General features: G+C 43.1%; 3 protein-coding genes across 3 annotated transcripts; 2 read left to right on the forward strand and 1 right to left on the reverse strand.

The window, feature by feature from the left end:
* The first annotated feature begins 1 nt into the window (after nt 1).
* LOC135342291 (phosphatidylinositol 4-kinase beta-like) lies at nt 2–7,485 on the forward strand. The gene is made up of 17 exons (XM_064538991.1): nt 2–663; nt 1,145–1,188; nt 1,305–1,395; nt 1,763–1,884; nt 2,076–2,253; nt 2,687–2,794; nt 3,129–3,219; nt 3,495–3,631; nt 3,979–4,079; nt 4,417–4,916; nt 5,047–5,127; nt 5,276–5,355; nt 5,460–5,500; nt 5,638–5,865; nt 6,083–6,218; nt 6,386–6,506; nt 7,221–7,485. Exons 1-17 carry the CDS (start codon nt 148–150, stop codon nt 7,403–7,405), a joined length of 2,760 nt encoding a protein of 919 aa, XP_064395061.1. The 5' UTR covers nt 2–147; the 3' UTR covers nt 7,406–7,485.
* Nucleotides 7,486–7,517: 32 nt separating this feature from the next.
* LOC135342297 (coiled-coil domain-containing protein 13-like) lies at nt 7,518–9,343 on the forward strand. The gene has a single exon (XM_064538999.1). The coding sequence runs from the start codon at nt 7,559–7,561 to the stop codon at nt 9,224–9,226; it is 1,668 nt and encodes a 555-aa protein (XP_064395069.1). The 5' UTR covers nt 7,518–7,558; the 3' UTR covers nt 9,227–9,343.
* LOC135342287 (uncharacterized) lies at nt 9,224–17,330 on the reverse strand. The gene is made up of 17 exons (XM_064538985.1): nt 16,923–17,330; nt 16,461–16,696; nt 16,296–16,406; nt 15,759–15,967; nt 14,662–15,694; nt 13,545–13,973; nt 13,369–13,456; nt 12,455–12,862; nt 12,327–12,367; nt 12,240–12,274; nt 11,215–11,337; nt 10,946–11,101; nt 10,623–10,883; nt 10,352–10,568; nt 10,142–10,286; nt 9,788–9,975; nt 9,224–9,647 (listed from the first exon to the last, which is right to left on the reverse strand). Exons 1-17 carry the CDS (start codon nt 17,260–17,262, stop codon nt 9,447–9,449), a joined length of 4,221 nt encoding a protein of 1,406 aa, XP_064395055.1. The 5' UTR covers nt 17,263–17,330; the 3' UTR covers nt 9,224–9,446.
* Between the last annotated feature and the right edge of the window lie 1,093 nt (nt 17,331–18,423).

Here is an 18,423-nt window from a genome sequence, read left to right on the forward strand (position 1 = left end):
GAAGCCATTTGTGTACAAGCACAATATATACAAGGCTAGCATAATATTATTGTGCATGCTAGAGCTTCAGTTTCAAGCATTCTAACTAGCTAAGTATGCTGCAAGTAAGTAGTACTAGTTAATTGTGCATAGTCTATACTCCACAGAATGGATGATCCTCTGGTCAGTCTCACAATTTATGAGAGCAAAGTTACCAAGTCTAAAAACACCACAGCAGTAAGGCAGCAGAAGATCACACCACCCACTACAAGTAGTACAAGCAAGAAAAATCAACCTTTAAAAGCATCTGAGAAAAGCAAAGGTCCAAGCAGCAAATCGAACAGAACTAGAAAAGTTGGAGGCGTGGCCCAATCTAGCCATCGGTCTGCGGAGAAGCCGAGTACAAGTGGAGAGTGTTTCCCGTGTCTACCTGGAATAGAAGACGAGAAAGAAATGTCTCTATCGTCTGATTCTTCAGATGTAGCCAGTCCCTCACACACTTCAGAGGACCGAGTCTCTCAAGATCCTAGTGGTCTGCTGAACAGTCCTCTCCCACCACCGCCGCAGGACTTCTGGCTCATGAGGCTGTTCCAGTCCAACCTCTTCAATATGTCGATAGCCATTGGGTATCTGTTCAACTCCAAGGAAGAGGACGTGCAAGCTTACCTTGGGAACAAGTTGTTTGTAAGTGTGTGTGTGATGTGATGATTGTGAGTGTGTGTGGTGTGATGATTGTGAGTGTGCGTGGTGTGATGATTGTGAGTGTGTGTGATGTGATGATTATATATTTAAGGTATGTAGTATCATTGAGAGAATTCCCTGGAGAGAAATTGATCTTACTTTAATAGTGGTCGTAGGTTTTGGTATCATAGTTTGTGTGTGGGAAAGTGAGTGGGTGTCATGGTCAGTGTGGGACTGTAACACATGTCTGTCTGGCATGCAGTATTTCCCATGACTATAGTTTGCATTGGTGTACCTGAAAAGCCTGAAAATGTGAATATTCTATCATGGTGTATTCATTGTGGTCTAAAAGTGGTTGTTTCACGACCAGTTCACACATGGTGCTCACACATGTTTGTTATCAATATGAGAGTGAAGTCAGAAATTCGTCTAGTCTTAATGAGATCACCATAGTAACTATCTCTTTCCTACCCTTCCTGTGCAGAGCTTCCCCAATGAAGATGTGGACTTCTACCTGCCCCAACTCATGTAAGTATTAATTAAAACTGGTACACTCTGACCTCATTAATGGATTTAGTACGTCTTAACATCTGCTCACACATGTAACTCTGTACCCTTGGTTATATGTGCGCTATCTCCCATAGAAACATGTACCTGCACATGGACGAGTTATCCCTGGTCCTGCACAAGTATTTCCTGCATCGCTGCAGAGACTCAGTCCTGTTCTCTCTCAAGGTACACACACACACACACACACACACACACACACACACACACACACACACGTACTGTGCCCCTTATAAGGGCATTCGTTGTGGCTACTGGAGACCTTTTGTCTGCCAAATTTGAAAGCTGGCACACCTTCAGCATGTTGTCTGTATATACACAGTAATATAATTGTGTGTAGCTTATTAGACTCTAATTGGTGTCAGATTGATTAAATGTGGCTGAACTTGTATATTTAGGTGAAGTTTGGAAACCTTAGTTATGTTTTGGTGCACTTTCACTCACACCCACACACACACTCACACTCTTGCCCACACTCACACTCTTGCCCACACCCACACCCACACTCATCACACTCACACTCACACCCACACAGACTGCTTGGCTCCTTCGTGCCTACACCAGTGACAGTTGGCTGCCCTCAGCTGAGCTACAGCGGGGGAACAGACTCCTCTACTTGCTACAAACGGAGCAAATCAGAGCACCCCCTCTAACTAGGTGAGGTATCTGTACTGTCCACAACACAGGGCCTATAACTATGTAGAGCTAGCTCCTTTCATATTAAATACTGTTGTAGATTGTACCATTGTATACATTGATTGATGAATAGTTGTACGGCTTGATTGTAGAAATGTTTTTGTGAAGTTCCAAATTAAAATTTTTGTGACATGTATACTTCCTTTCTGTAGACCTAGACCTAGCAAGTCGACCTTTCTGACCTCTAAGAACCTGGGAGTCTCCCATAGAAAAAGTACGCCAGGAGGGCTCCGACACTACCGCTCTCTGTCAGGGGGTGGGAGCTTCCATTACTCGCAGTCTATGTCTAAACTGGACTCTCTTGACAGGAAGAAGAATGGGAGTAATGTGGTGAGCAGTCTGCTTGTTCGATACAGTGTGGTAGCCAACTGCTCTATGTGTTTGCTTGTGTGGCGTTTGATACGGTGTGGTAGCCAACTGCTCTATGTGTTTGCTTGTGTGGCGTTTGATACGGTGTGGTAGCCAACTGCTCTGTGTAGTCTAGTGTATATAGTCGACCGTACAAAGGTGGCAGCATATATAAGGATTGCCTTAAGTTGTGTAGTCTTGCATGTAGTGGACTAGTGGGCACAGGTATTCCACCCAGCGCTACATGTGTGTGCATGTGCCTATCAAGTAAACTCATACAAGTTTTTCTTGTGTGCTTGTTTTATCAAGAGTTCCTGGTTTTATGTACTTATATGTACGCATGCATGAGCACTTTTCCACATCATGTATGTATTTATTATTGCTGACACTCCACACACACCACACACACATGTAGTCGCTGCCTGGAGATCTTCACTCCGGCCGTGCTTTTGACAATGGCTGCAGCTGTACTCTGGATGAGAACAAACTGCTCCACATAGGTCCTCACAGGTGCACCTGCTCGGTAAGGAAGGCTTTGATGTGGCTGATGATACATGATACTTTTATGATTAATGAGGGCATCTTTGAAGTGGTTTATAGGTAATTATGAACTCTTGGTACAATGAAAATAAAAACACGTATATGGCTGTTTGCCTTGTTTGTCAACTGTGGTCGCACAAGTACATACATGCATCCGTATGTTGCTCAGTTTCTCCTTATAATGTTTTCTGGTTCTGCTAAGCTTGTAGCTTGAGTTCCACTAACTCTGTGTATTAATTTCTCTGTACATTTTCTGCTCCATTGGTGTATACATGTATATCTGAGCACGCCCAGTATTGTGATCACTGTACCTACAGTCTCCTCGTCTGGCGGCCCAGAACTCATTTGTCCTCTTCCTGGGGAACATATGCAACAAGATGCTCAAATACTCCACCAGAGACCTGAGGAGTGAGTATCATGTGATCATTATGCTACGTTATGTGTAATGTATTGTCTTGCATATACCTAATTGTACTTGTATGACTTACAATGTAAGTGTAAACGATCACATCACAATCAATGTACTGTATGTAAGCCTAGCCTTTAATATTATTGTCTGTTCCCCTTATTGGAGCAGGAGCCTTTTCCTGTGATTGGTTGATTACATACATGTACATGTGACGTGTGCACGCTGTAGGCTGGTTTGTTTGATGTCTTCATATATTGGTGCTCTATCCTTACAGCTGCTCAGTTGTACGCAGAGCTCTCTCAGTTGAACCTTAACCTCCCTGCTCGAGTGTGTATCCCTCTCTACGAGGGGAGGCACCAGATTCTCAGAGTTCCTAGCTCAGAGGCTGTCGTCCTCAACTCAAAGAGCAAGGTACATGTACTACTGTATGTGTACTGTGTACTGTGTGTGTACTGTATACAGTTATTGTACACATACAGTGTACACAGAATTATAACATGTACATGTACTGTGTATTGTGTATTGTTCATTCTTTAGAGCAGTACATTATAGAGGGCATTATATTGATGCTTATAAAAAACATATACCACATGTTAATTCAGCCTGTGCTAACACTGTCAGCATGCCAAGCTTCCTTTGAGCCACTCAAAATAACATGAGATGTTCCAGGCTATTGTTATGGCCTCATGTCCGACTGCCACACCTGTACAGTACTTACAATGGGTCAATCATTCCAAGTATTCTGTGTGTATTTGCAGGCACCCTACCTGATACTAGTGGAGGTGGCTGAGTGTGAGAGCACCTCCCTGTCCACGCTGCCTGCCAAACAGCTGGACGTCAGCGTCAAAAGTGCAGGACTGTGAGTACTGTCACGTACAAGTACATAACTCACTCCTGCTTGCATTTCTTGAAAGCCTAGAGCATATATTATATAATACATGTAGCTCTGGAGGTTAACACTTGCTATAGTATTGGAATCTGTATTTTGTCTTGTCCATTATTTAATGGTACATGTACAGTACTGCTTGCATTTCTTGATCTCACTTACATGTAGGTCTTAGAGAGATTAACACTTGCTATAATATTAACTAGAAAGAGGTTCTGATAGTGGGGAAGAAAGGTGGAGAGAGTGGGGATAGGAAATAAAGAGACAATGGGGGAACTTGTGGTGTTTAATGGTTCTTTTCTTGATGCAGGTCTCCAGACCAGGCCAAGGTGTGTGTCCGCTCAGAGGGGGCTTCCCCTATCTACACTCGTACCTCCTCCTCCCCGTCCCTCAACGAGATAGACATCCAGTCACGATCACACGACTCATCAGCGTCTACTGAAGGCAATGTGGAAATGAGCACCTCACAGATAAATCACTTAGCTACTGCTGGAGCTTCAACTACAGAGTGTGTTCGACCTCCACACATTGTTAGTTCAGCCGGGATTCCTGGCAGTGACGTTGGCAAGCAGTCGAGTGTTGAAAGCACTGATTCATCGTCTGATCCTGAGAGTTGTTTGATTAAGGACAGAACTGGTGTTGGTGTGGAGAGTGAGGACGCCCACGCATCGTCTGACGGGGGTGTGGAGGTGGGCGGTTGTGAGGACGATGAGGTGGTGGAATTTTGTGTCGGGGACGTTCGGAAACGGCTGAGTCAGCATTCTACGGCCCCCAAGAAGACTTACCAGAGAGACCCGGAGGATCCTTCAGGTAACAGAGACAGCAGTGTCCTATACCCGACCCCAAATACATGTTCTTAAATTACTGTGCTTCTTACATGTTACTTACTTGTACACAATCCATATACTGTACTTCTTTGACTGATTTCTATCCCTTGCAGCATCTGCCATGAAGGAGCCATGGGATGATAAGGTGAAGAGGATCAGAGCCAGTTCTCCTTATGGCCACCTGCCCAATTGGAGTATCCTCCATAACTTATCTGTGCATGTACTGACATGTTGTGTGCGCGCGCGTGTGTGTGTGTGTGTGTGTGTGTGTGCGTGTGTGTGTGCGTGTGTGTGTGCATGTGTGTGTGTGTGCCTTGTTTGACCTTAACCAGACTTGTACAGAGCTGCTCCCTGTGATTGTCAAGTGGGGGGATGACCTGAGGCAGGAGCTGGTCTGTGCTCAGCTGCTGGAACAGTTTCAGGTGAGATGTGCCAGCTTTTTAATTGTACCTACATGTACATGTAACATTTCTAAATCAGGGACGCACAGTAGATTAATGTATGTTCGTTTATTGTACATGTACAGATTGTGTGGAAACAAGAACAACTTTCACTCATTGTCAGACCGTGAGCTCATAATTATATACATTCAATGTATCATCAACTGTTTGCATTATTATACATACATAATGATACTGTACACCAGTGTTGTCTCTACATTGACTATAAAAGCTCAATCTAAACATTCTTTCCCCCTCCCCCAGGTACAAGCTGCTGGTGGTAGGCAACGAGGGTGGCTTAATAGAGCCCATCATGAATGCAGTCTCACTCCACCAGATCAAGAAACTGAACCAGGGTATCTCATTCCTCGACTATTTCATAAAAGAATACGGAAAAAAGGATTCGAAACGATTCCTCTCCTGTCAGCGCAACTTTGTGGAGAGCTGTGCAGCGTACTGCCTCTTCTGCTACTTCATTAGAGTCAAGGACAGGTGAGCCAGTATTTGATTGTGTGTTAGTGGGAGCAAACCTTGTGCTCCACTGGCTCTGTTTGTGTTTGGGTAGCACATGTGACTGGTGGAGTACAGTGTAGTACCCAGATTCTCTATTTTGCGTTAATTTACTGTTTACCAGCATCATAAGTCTAAGTATAATGGTCAGGTACTGGGATTGATACTCGAAGTTTAAATGTTCTTCTGTTTCCTTCAGACACAATGGCAACATTTTGTTGGACTCGGAGGGGAACTTGATTCACATTGACTTTGGCTTCATCCTGGCCAATTCTCCCGGGAACAACCTGGGCTTTGAGAGCTCCCCCTTTAAACTCACCAAAGAGTTTGTGGAGGTGTGTGAACCTTGTACCCCAGTGCACACACACTGTATGTTTGTAATACCATGATAGTGTGTTGTCTGTACCTCCCAACCACTCTAGCGATCCCTGTACCTGTATTCAAAAAATCACCAACTAATAATTTGGCTTTTCTATTAACTGCATGTGGCTTTGTTGTCTAGGTGATGGGTGGAGTCAACAGTGAGATGTACCAGCACTTCAAGTGGCTCATGCTCAAGGGATTCATGGCTGCCCGGAAACACATGGACAAATTCATTCAGATTGTGGAAATCATGCAGACAGGTTTGTACAGTACACACGTGTACTTGAAAAACAGTGTGTACGGTGTTGTGTACATGCAGCACTGCTTGTATAGTGTTATAGCCACACTGCTTGTACAGTGTTATAGCCACACTGCTTGTACAGTGTTATAGCCACACTGCTTGTACAGTGTTATAGCCACACTGCTTGTACAGTGTTATAGCCACACTGCTTGTACAGTGTTATAGCCACACTGCTTGTACTGTGTTATAGCTATAGCCACACTGCTTGTACAGTGTTGTAGCCGCACTGCTTGTACTGTGTTGTAGCCGCACTGCTTGTACAGTGTTGTAGCCACACTGCTTGTACTGTGTTGTAGCAGCACTGCTTGTACTGTGTTGTAGCCGCACTGCTTGTACTGTGTTGTAGCAGCACTGCTTGTACTGTGTTGTAGCCGCACCGCTTGTACTGTGTTGTAGCCGCACCGCTTGTACTGTGTTGTAGCCACACCGCTTGTACAGTGTTGTAGCCACACCGCTTGTACTGTGTTGTAGCCACACTGCATTGTATTTCGATCTCAAGCAATTGCATACTTTACATTACATGTATCAGTATGCCTTTGAGGAGACAATAATAGACATTGACTACTACATGTACCTATACACATTGTACATTGTACATTGTACATTGTAGTATGTTTTGATAAAATAAAAATTGTTAATGATAATTATCATGTGCTTGTTCTTCCCCCTGCAGGGTCTCAGCTGCCTTGCTTTGGTCATGGTCCGTCCACTGTGAGACAAATGAGAGAGAGATTTCACATGAGTCTAACGGAGAAGCAACTCGAATTATTAGTGGACAGTATGATAGAATCTAGTGTTCGCTCGTTAACTACCAAACTTTACGATCGCTTTCAATATCTAACAAATGGCATTTTATAACAGCACATTTGTTCGTTTTTTTACCTGCCTTATCGTGGCTGTGTATGTGTGACTATTATTATTATTATGATTAATGGTAATGATCGTCAAAGTGTATTATGTTGTGTGTTTCCATAGTAACTAACAAAATAATGCAAACTCCTTTACCCAATAATGGCGTCTTTACAAGAACAGTTGGTCATTATACAAGAGAATCAAAAGATGAGGTTCAAAGAAAGAAGCGTATGCAAAGAGCTAGATGTTCCTAATAGTGAGGGCCATCTTGATCTCGAGCTAAAAACAATCACTGAGCTAAAGCCACCTCCTGAAGAGACAGAATCTAACTATGAAGCGAACGAAATTGATGTGGAATTCCTACAAACACAAGTTGAGACTATACTACTTGAGAACTCACAACTGAAATCTCGACTTAAACAAACCGAATCAAAACTGGTCCAAGTGAACCATCAGAGAGAGGAGGAACGCAGGGCAATGGGCGGGTCTAGCTCCACCGTCACTCAGCGGATTGTCGAACTATCCAAAAAGAATCGGGAATTAAACGCAGAGGTAGCGTCGGAACGTAATAAAGTTAGAGAAATCCAAGTCAAACTGAAAAGAGGAGAGGCTGAAATAACCACCTTAGAAATGCAGTCTCATTGTAAACAAAAATCTGAAATGGAAGTTGAGCAGGAGAGTCTTCAATCGATGGTCGATCAATTAAAGGAACAGCTCCAATTATCCAACCAAAAGAGAGCGGAATATCGAAACGAATGTCAGACGCTCAAACAGGACTTGAAGTTAGCACATAGAGTGATCTCCAAGGAAGTTGGTGAGGGGATGAACGTGTCTAGGTTGCTAAAGAGTGGTGGTGGATGGAGAGGGCGATCACAACAGATTATGGCACTACAGAATAAGATTGGAGAGCTGCAACAACAATTAGACCAAACTGGAAGAACTAAAAAACATTCTGTTGGTACTCCATCTCGAGTTAATGCTGATCACCGACAAGTGTCTACACTCAAGAAGCTTGAAGACACAAAGAAACGAAGCCTTGAACTAGCACATAATGAACTTGCCTCAATACAGGTTGAATATTTAAAGCTCCAACAGCAATACTCAGCACTGAAGTCTAGGAACAAAATTCTAACGGCAGAGTTGAAGTCGATCAAGTCTCACATTTCTGGAAGGCTTCAACCCCCTACCACCACACCACAATCACAGCTAGCCTATCGACCTCCCTCTAATGAGAGCATACAAGACCGGGACAAAATGAGAGTTTTGGAGCAAAGGAATCAGAGACTGCAAACGCAGTTAACAAAGTGTCTAAGTGAACTTCAATCGCTCAAAGAGAATGGACGTTTAGTTTCTCATTCAAAGCAACCAAAGAGTGCCCCATTACCACCACTTGCTCCTAATAGAGGTGGTGGCACACGCTCAGTAACCAGGACAATGGCGTTAGTCGGAGAACAACAATACTCTGATGTTGAAAAGGATGCTTTAACTCGAGTGGATCACATTGAGAAAGAGAGGCTGTTTGAGTTGACACTATCTCTACAACAACGATTGGACTTGTGCAATGACAAAGTTGTAAATGCTGAAACAGAACTGCGTAATTTGAGACAACGCTACTCTAGTAAAGACAAGACAAAGACCACCTCTGTAGGTGAGCTTGAAGAGAGACTGGAGATTACAAAGGACGAGAATGAAGTTCTCAAAGAGACATTGGAGGCCACCAGACAAGAGAAGCTAGCAGACATTAAACTACTCCAGGAACTTATTAGAGAAACTAAGTCTATGTTTGTGGACAGTGTTAGGCAATTATGTGCTGTGCAAAGTTCATAATCCATGTACATTATTATTTTGTTAACTGCTACAAACAAGATAATTATATCTAACATGAAGAATGCACTGAAAACTATGACACTCTACCAACTCATGATCATAATTATGCACTAAAAATGAAGCTAAAACAAGCTTTAACAAGCTAACATATAAAAATTAATATACTATAAAATTATAATTATAATGATACTAGAAACTAAGAATGTACATTGTAATAGTACTAGAACTTAAGAATGAAATCGTCCTTATTCTTTCTCATTTTCTTTGAGAGATTCTGAAGAGAAGTATTCTTAGTTAACTCATCAGCTGGTGGTCTCTCAGCAGGGTTTTCTGCCAGCAATAACTTCACAATTTTCGCAACATTGGGAAGGTTATCCTCAAATTTGAGAGGGAATTCCAGATTGCGCAGAGCTGATAGCACCTGTACAGCCATGTGTGTGTATAGTGGGGATGAGTGAGACAGTTTAGTAGAAGTACGAACATAGAAGAATACGAACATAATCAGACCAAGTGAAAAAAATGAAATTGCTACAGCTATATACATGTACTAGCTAGCTGTACCTGGTATCTGGCCTCCATGATGTAGTGAAGCTCAAACAAGATGATACCTAGAGCAAACATGTCTGACTTCTCATCACACTTTTTCCCTTTGATTTGCTCAGGGCTCATGTACAGGAGAGTCCCAGCCTGCATGCTGCCTCTAGAGTGGCCATCAGCTGAACCATGGGTAGTATCTGCACCTGTAGGGGCTGAATACCAAATAGAGATTCAGCACAGGTTGCACTGCACCATACAGTATTGTCTGTTTATAGCTACAGCTATGCTATTGCAACATCCATGGATTATACTGTGATTACAGCACCAAAATGTGATGTGACCTGATTATACACCAACTTCGGCTATTGGTTTACGAACCTCCAAGTGGCATGGCCACTGTTCTTGCTAACCCAAAATCTCCAATTTTTAAATTGCCCTCACTCCGAGAAAAAAATATGTTAGATGGTTTCAGGTCCCTATGTACAAAGCCCTCCTTGTGAATGTACACCAGTGCTTTAAGGATCTGTATGGTAATACATTCATAGAGTAAGGCAACTAGCTACTGCATGCAAATGTAAGTGCCCAAACCTGTTTGAAGAAGCTTAGAACTTCAGTTTTATTTCGGCTCTTTTCTTCACAGTTTTTTAACAGCCAGTTGCTCAATGTGTCCTTCTTACAGAGCTCTGTCTGAATAAACAGGCAGGTTGGAGGATCAAGTGGAAGGGACGATTGGATCGACGATTGGATCGTAGCAGTTTCTAATATCTCGAACTGAGAGCGGCCAGATGGGGAGCCAGCACTATCACTGTAAAATAAAAAGCAGACAATCGATGAGAACATTACTCAATTGTTAAATTACCGAAACGAGACTACTGAGCCAGAACTGTGAGAGGTAGGTCCAAAAGCACCTTGCGAGAAGTCAGCAGAGGCAACATGTGTACTGGTGGGAGAACTTGTTGCACGGGTGGAGCTGGAAGTTGTGGACGTCAGCCCAGAAGCAACTTGCAAGAGGTCAGTAGAGACAACATGTGCGCTAGTGGAGGTGTTTGTTGTATGGGTAGAGCTGGAAGTTGTGGACGTAGACCCCCTTGCAGTTGTTACTGGGATCAGCGGGGTTGGCCTGGAGAAGAGATAGTATATACGACATCTTAGAGCTAACTATATATGGGCTGGAATACTCACAGTGAATCAGTACTCTTTAGCAAAGACCACAATTCTTTCTCTGCCCACTTGTCCGGAGCTCTCTCTTTCCATGATGTGTGGTAGCGTACAATATGGGCGTGTTCCAGCTTAGCTAAGGCCATAACCTCTCTCAGCACCTTGTCTTGCTTCTTAGGGCTATAAGGATCGAGGAAAAAGCTGGTAAAAGGCACGTGTTACATTTGACATAGACACATTTGATTCTCTATGTCATCTATGCCTTTTAATAGTTCAGCCAAAATTTCACTCACATGTCAGAGAGCCTGATTATCTTCAGTGCATATTCACTCTGATCCATAATATACTTCACATGGAACACCACACCAAAGCCTCCCTTGCCAATCGGTGGGTACTTCACCTCATACTCGTCCAATCTGTATAATAGGTGGAGGACGTACTGATCAAGCCATCAAGTAATAGATGACAAAAAAATTGTCCTAGATTTGCATTTTTACCTGCTGCAATACTGCTTTACTGCAGTGGAGCCTCGAAAACTATCCACGTTACGCCCTATGAACGAAGCTATTAAGCAAAATGTTTGCCGGGTAACTCCCTCAAAATAAGAAAGTTGTGTTTCCTCGAGACATCATCTCTTTCATCAAATTTATAACGCATGAGCCACGTGTAAGCGTGCTGGTTATGACTACTACAATAGGTATAGACCTTGAAGTACAAGTGAGTTGCACGGACTAAGCACAGTTACTTGTAGTTTATTATGCACTGTGTGTAGAAATTATTGTGATGGCCAGGCGTAGCGCGGATGTTACTCGAGGGTACTTTCGTTTCTAATCCCTTCCAATCTATGGTTGAACCTACCTTGAGGTGACATATTTTTGCGGGTACTAATTTATGCTATTTCTGCGAATGAGAGTAAAATTGCAAAAATGCTAAAGAAACACTCGAAATATCATAACTAGAGAGCGGAATTAGCAGAATTTAATACCAGCAAAATGCACAAGCCGCTAACAATAACAATGCTGATAATAGCCTAGGAAAGGCCATGAATAACATCAGTAATAATCTTAGTCAATTAAGATTTCATAGTTTATACAACAGCATGACTTGTGGTTGGACCAGAGGAAATCCGACATGTGTGCACGAATCACTACAACTTCAGTGCAGTGTGACCTGGACGTTATCACGTGACCGCAATGACATGAATGCACTGAACTTGTAGTGATGTGTGCACGCATGTCGAACCTCCTCTGAGGTCGCCTACTATGGTTTTAAGTGAATGAAATCTTGATGTACATTTTAAACTCTAGTGTTCGCTCACCTGCTAGCAACCGTTACTCTAGTACCACTGATACTCTAAAGAGATAGATAAACATTAAACAACAATTATAGCGACATATTTGTTCACCTGCGTACTTGTGGAAGATGAAGAACGTCGAATAACATTGTCTGCATGTGTAAATAATCTCACTTACACTTACAAAAACAGCACATGACAATTAACGAGAATTGCTGATTTGTGTTAGAAAAACTCACCTTGTGGAGGAGGTGGTTGTAGTGGAAAATCACTATCGATCATACTAGCGGCTTCGTTACCATCGGGGACAGTTTCATCTTCAAGTGTACTTTTTAAAAAGAACTTAAGAGCCGTAGCTTTTGTTTTATTCTTGCTCAAAGATGGAGGGATAATGAAAGAATCTTGTGCAAGACATCTCTTGAGATAGTTGCTCCAAATTTTTCCTTTCTTCCCATACTTCTTCAACATGGTTTGCTCTGTCTTGAGTAGTAGGAACGGGTTACCAATGGCAACCACGAGTGACTGGGCTCGAGTAACAGCTGTGTTGAATGTGTGCGGATCACAGAAACTCTTGATCAGGTTACAGGTTGAGGCGTCAGAGTGGGTCGGTTCAGAGGTGCTTAGGAACAGAGCTCGGAACTCCCTACCTGTAAAGGAAATCAAATGTCTCAACTTGTGGAGTCTACATAGATAGTATACATTCCGAGAAGCTATCAGTAGAAGAGGATCTAATCCTCATTGCAAACCATATACCTCGCTTGCGCATGCGTACCGAGCATAAAGAAAGTTTGTGTGAACAGATGATGCTATGAAAGATTTTGAAGAGACTGCAACAGCCTTCACTGTGAGTCAAACTAGCCATCATAACCTGAGAAAGAAGCTTTAGTTTGCTAATCCACGAATCGTAATCCAAGAGAACGTGGCTAGAAGCCTATAGAAGCTGTTACTTTTCGTCGCATTACAACCGTTGAGTAGTTACAGCTGGAACAGACACACAGACACACAGTCAGCTTCGTATCCCTCGTGCAGCTACGCCTCGAGGCATAAAAAGTGTGGTTTCTATACACGGTACTACATATGTACTACTGAGAAAGCAAATTGACCCAATAATAAGAATTAAAAGTACATGCATGAACAGTACTATCACAATCACCTTGCATGTCGTATGTGGGTAGTCTCCTTACAGTCTTCAGTTTGCCAGACAATGCCTTTTTACGAATCAGCTGGTTGATCATCGTTAGCTAGAGAGAAAGTCATGAAGGTATAGCTATAAATCAGTGCACACGCGCAGGCAGAATCAATTCACACACGCTTTATACAGTTACTTACCTGTGGTCTTGATGGACTCATGATGCAGGTCTGAGACATGTCCTGAGGTCCCCAGCTAGCAGTAGGCCAATTCTTAGCAATGGCAAACTTGTTCACCTCATCCAGTAGGATACTCGCCTCGTCTTCATTCACATAGTCATCCTGTGTTACAAAGTGGTCCATACTAGAGCACACAAACACGAGGGGGTAGGGGTACAGGGGGTGTAGAGATGGGGGGTCACGATCAGACGGTGATATCAGGGGGGTATCGTAAAACAGGGAGGAGTGGAGCTCAAAGATGTCCGGGTGAGATCGATAGTTGGTTAAAAGTGTAGAAGTGTAGAATTGTTGACAAAGCAACTTGTATGATGAGTGCAGTCGCTCTAGTAACGAAGTAGCAAGACCACACGATGATGGGACCTCTCCAAACACTAGCATAGCTGGACCAACCTGTAAAGGGGGAGAGTACAGAGATCAATAAAAGCACCGCGGGTGCTGATGCCTCCGTGAATGTGCCAAACCAAGGGCGTATACGCCCTTGGCCAAACCTACTAACATAAAGCTACTATATTATATCTATTGCTAGTATATACACACATGATATCATGGCGAATAATTTTGCATTAATTTTGCTACATGCAGGCAGAATCACAGGGAAACTAAAAGAGTGGGAAATGATCGACCGTGCCAAAAGTACACAAGTCTGCTGCATCAGTAGAGCCTTGCAGCTCTCTTCTCACTCTTGCAGCTACCACGTTCTAGTGCAGAGCTATAACTACTAAGTAGAGTAGCAACACTCCATGGACGAGGTTTTCTACGCACTCTTCTGAAAAGGCTGCATTGGCATTCCAAGTAAGCAAAACTAGGCATAACTCGAGAACCAAACATTATTTCAAATCCACGTTAAAATCCAAGAAAAGAAGCCTATAGGAACTATACTTGATCCCTGAGCAGCTGTAGCAGTCTACACACAGACACAGACACACTATAGTATATATCTCGCTTGCGCATGCATGGGCACCGAGGCATACAAATGCAGTACTAAAACTCAATCTGTACAACTTATCAGGCTGCTTCCTATACTCCACAATAGGCACTGGTCAAGCACTATACTGTCAGTACACACATACATACATACCTGATGCTGATCTCCAGCGATCACAATCTTGGTAGTATCAGGATTAGCCAGAGAGAGGGGGGCAATAGCCTCAGGCTCCCGCATCTGGGCCCCCTCATCAATCAGAATATGAGTGAAGAATCGATCACCAAGATCTCTAACCAGCTCACGTACCATCATGCATGTCGACATCACAAGATGATTTTGCTGAACACTGAGAAATGTTTGGTCTGAGACAAAGCTTTGAATTGTTTTGTAGACATTATTTTCTTCCGTCCCGAAATACTTGAAGCCACGATCCTTCAGAATAATAACTTCAACGTCATCCTCTTTGCCAGACATTAAATTTTGATAGTGGTCATAAAAATTATCAACCGACTCTTGCTGTTGAGTGCACACTAGAATACGAGCAGGTTCCTGTTTGACATGAGCTTCAGTAAAGAAACAGCTGGCAGCCATTGCTAGGATACGCGTCTTTCCAGAACCAGACGGCCCCACGATTATATTAGGGGGACCTCGGGGGGAGCAGGTTAGAATGGATTCTAATGCAGCAAACTGATCAGGAGAACAGAGGTTTTCAAAAGGCCTAAGATTGATTCCAATATCAACTGGTTTTTGGCTGAACGTACGAGGAGTAGGTACAATCTTCTGGATAACATGTTCGGCTGCTTTCGATATACACGATTTCAGATTTCGGAAATATGAATGCTTTAACATAAACTTCACAACAACGCTTATTTGTGTAAGATTCCTGCTTCCCGCTGCTGGAAACCCATGTTGTAATTTCTGCTCCTCTTGGGCTTCAAAGCCAATATACAGCCTGTCTTCAGTATGGCTGTAGTTGTCTCGAAGGATATCAGCTTTACAGATCTTTACTTGGTCGAGGTTGTGGATATAAATCGAGCCTTGACTGGCTTGTGTTGCATATGCAACTTGGTCTCCATTGATGTCTTCCAGGTAGCCATAGCGACAATATTGAACATCGGATGGTCGTCTCAGAGCTGATGGTTCAGTTCCATTCCGATAGAGAAATATATCATACTCTCCATTGCATCTGTGGGAGTGGTCAAACAATGACGATGTGTATGACAATTATGTCTAAACACTTTTCAACTTACTTTTCATCAAGCACCCTCTGATGCTCCTTTTCCTCCAGTTTGAGCAGTTCAATAAACTTGCTCTTATAGTTCTCCGTAGATAGGGGGGCATGTACTACGTCTGGAATTCGAACATCCTGAGGCTCACTGGCTGGAGAATGTAGGTGAGGCTGGACATACTTGGGGTTGGGGGGTGACGACATTTGGGGCTTACTACCAGAATGAGCAACCTGTCGAAAAATCGCCCTGCCATTATACATGTGTACAGAATATTTAAAGTATATTTGCATTGAGTTTGGCCCCGGAAGTTATGTGGTCTATTATGGCTTCATTTATGCTTTATTTGGTGGACAAGTATGCCTGGGACTTCTACATGGAAAATGCTAACATTTAGCTGGTTGGCTCTACAGCATATAGATAGAAGCGCTTTTTAATAAGGAATCCAATGGTATATGAAACTTTGAAGTATGATAAAGTTATGACAACTTTATGAAGGCCAAACTCAACACAAATAGACTTTAGTCATACACTGTAATGGTCATGGGGGGTGGGACTCACGGGAGGGGGTCGAGGCGGTACTTGTTGAGGAAAACCAGTAGCAGGCCTGTTTTTGATATTGTGGGATGGAGACACACGTATTTGTCGCTGAGCTTCAACAGTTCTTTGTTGCTGAATTGGTTGATTGTGCGTTATAAATTGTGACTGATGCAAATATTCTTGTACCTTAGGAGTTGTTGGAGTTGATACTTTACGCTCTTGTTGATAGTCACCACCCACTGATTCAGAATGAGTTGAGCTTTCAGAATGCGACCGACTCTCACTCCTGGAACGTGGATAACCTCTCCCTTGAGACTGCTGCTGTGGGCTGACTTGGCGCCTGAAACGGGAGGGTGGTTTCTTTGCCCACGTGGCTTGTGCGGGCGATAAGCCGGAAACAGCAGAAGTTGGCGTGTTGACAACTACATATGAAAAGGGGTTATCAGCAGTACATGTACCTGATAAAACTCAGGGTTTCATCCAATGGGGGGGGGGGGGGGGGGGGGGCAGAGGTTAAGTGCTTAACTCAACTACAAACAGTTTCATTTTCCAATTAAAGGTCTTTGTGATTATATTTTGCCAAGCCGTTAGCACTCACAAAGTTCAATACTCCTAAATAATACGTACATCTACATGTATATAACTCACTTCCAATCTTGCTGCCACTTAACTGGGCATTCCAAGCCTTCTGCTCTGCCTTGCCGTGTGCATACGTACACTCGTCCCCTTGATAACACGATCTGTCCGCATTCTTACATAAGATAAACCCTTTCCCTGGGGGTAACTTCTTTGGCAATGGTCTGATTTTTTCCAGCATATCCTTATCATTGACTGCTACATGAATTAGATCTTTTACCGTGGAGGATTTGTGAGATGGTGAGCACTGGCACTGTGTGGTCAGGAGTTTTGTGTTCCAGGGCATGACTTCAAAACTATCCTTACAGACCAAACCATAGAAAGGTGCTTGTTTTGATCTTCTACGAGCCATGATCTAATGCCGCCTTTAGTTTTGTGGCTCTGCTGGCACAGCAGAAAATATCCAGCTGCGCTGGTACTCAGAGTGGTAAGGGTATCCCCCTCTCCTGAACTGGATCTAAACAAAAATGTGGGTGGAGCTGGTCATTATTGCATCTCGGTAAATTTCATCTGTAATTCAAGTTGGGTGAAAGTATGAGAGGTGAATAGTGCCAAAAACGAATTTGCTGTGTTAGGAGGCGGCGGTGTTTACTTGGTGGCGGCGGCAGTTTTCAGTTGTTGGCGGCGGCTTAACCTCCAGGGTGTGGCGGCGAGTGCAATTGGTGACGGCATAGATACTGTACACTCCGGAGTGTACAGTATCTATGGTGACGGCAATGTGGTTGGTGGCGGCGGCTTAGCCTCGAAAATGTAAAGGCCAGCCGTGAATATAGATGAGGTTAGAACCACTTGACCTTAGCTAATAGAGAAACAGAGGGTTGCTCCTGTGCTAGCTAGCCTCGAGACCATGAGCAGCCTGATATCAGGTCAGCGCTAGAGCAACTGTCTGGACTGGTCTTGACCACTCCACAATCCCTCCCAGACACTAAAAACAAGCTTGAGAAGTAGTCTGCCAAGATAACTTTAATTAGTTAAAGGTCAAGTGGTCCAACATTATCTTATTCACATCCACGTTAATATATTCGAGGCTAAGCCGCCTCCACCAAGTAAACACCCGACGTAACCTCGAGGTTAAGCCGCCGCCACCGTAGATAGAGTCTCTACACTCTCATGCCGCCACCAAAAAACTATGGCGCTCCATTTGTTTCATTATTCAATAGCGAAAAATATTGTCAATGGCGAAATATGTTGACAATGATGTAATGTGATTGTCAATACTTGGGTTACCTATTGTCAATGATTATCCGATTCATTGTCAATAACTATCGTGATGTTTGTCAATAATTGGGTGCCTATTGTCAATAATTATCCAATTCATTGTCAATAAACTATCGTGATGTTGTCAATAATTGGGTTGCCTGTTGTCAATGATTATCTGATTCATTGTCAATAATATCGTCATGTTTGTCAATAATTGTTGGAATTATTGTCAATAATTATCATCATTATTGTCAATGATTGCTCAATTTTATTGTCAATAATTATCATCATTTATTGTCAATGATTGTTCAAA

Source organism: Halichondria panicea, chromosome 10 (assembly GCF_963675165.1).
Source record: "Halichondria panicea chromosome 10, odHalPani1.1, whole genome shotgun sequence".
NCBI lineage: Eukaryota > Metazoa > Porifera > Demospongiae > Suberitida > Halichondriidae > Halichondria > Halichondria panicea.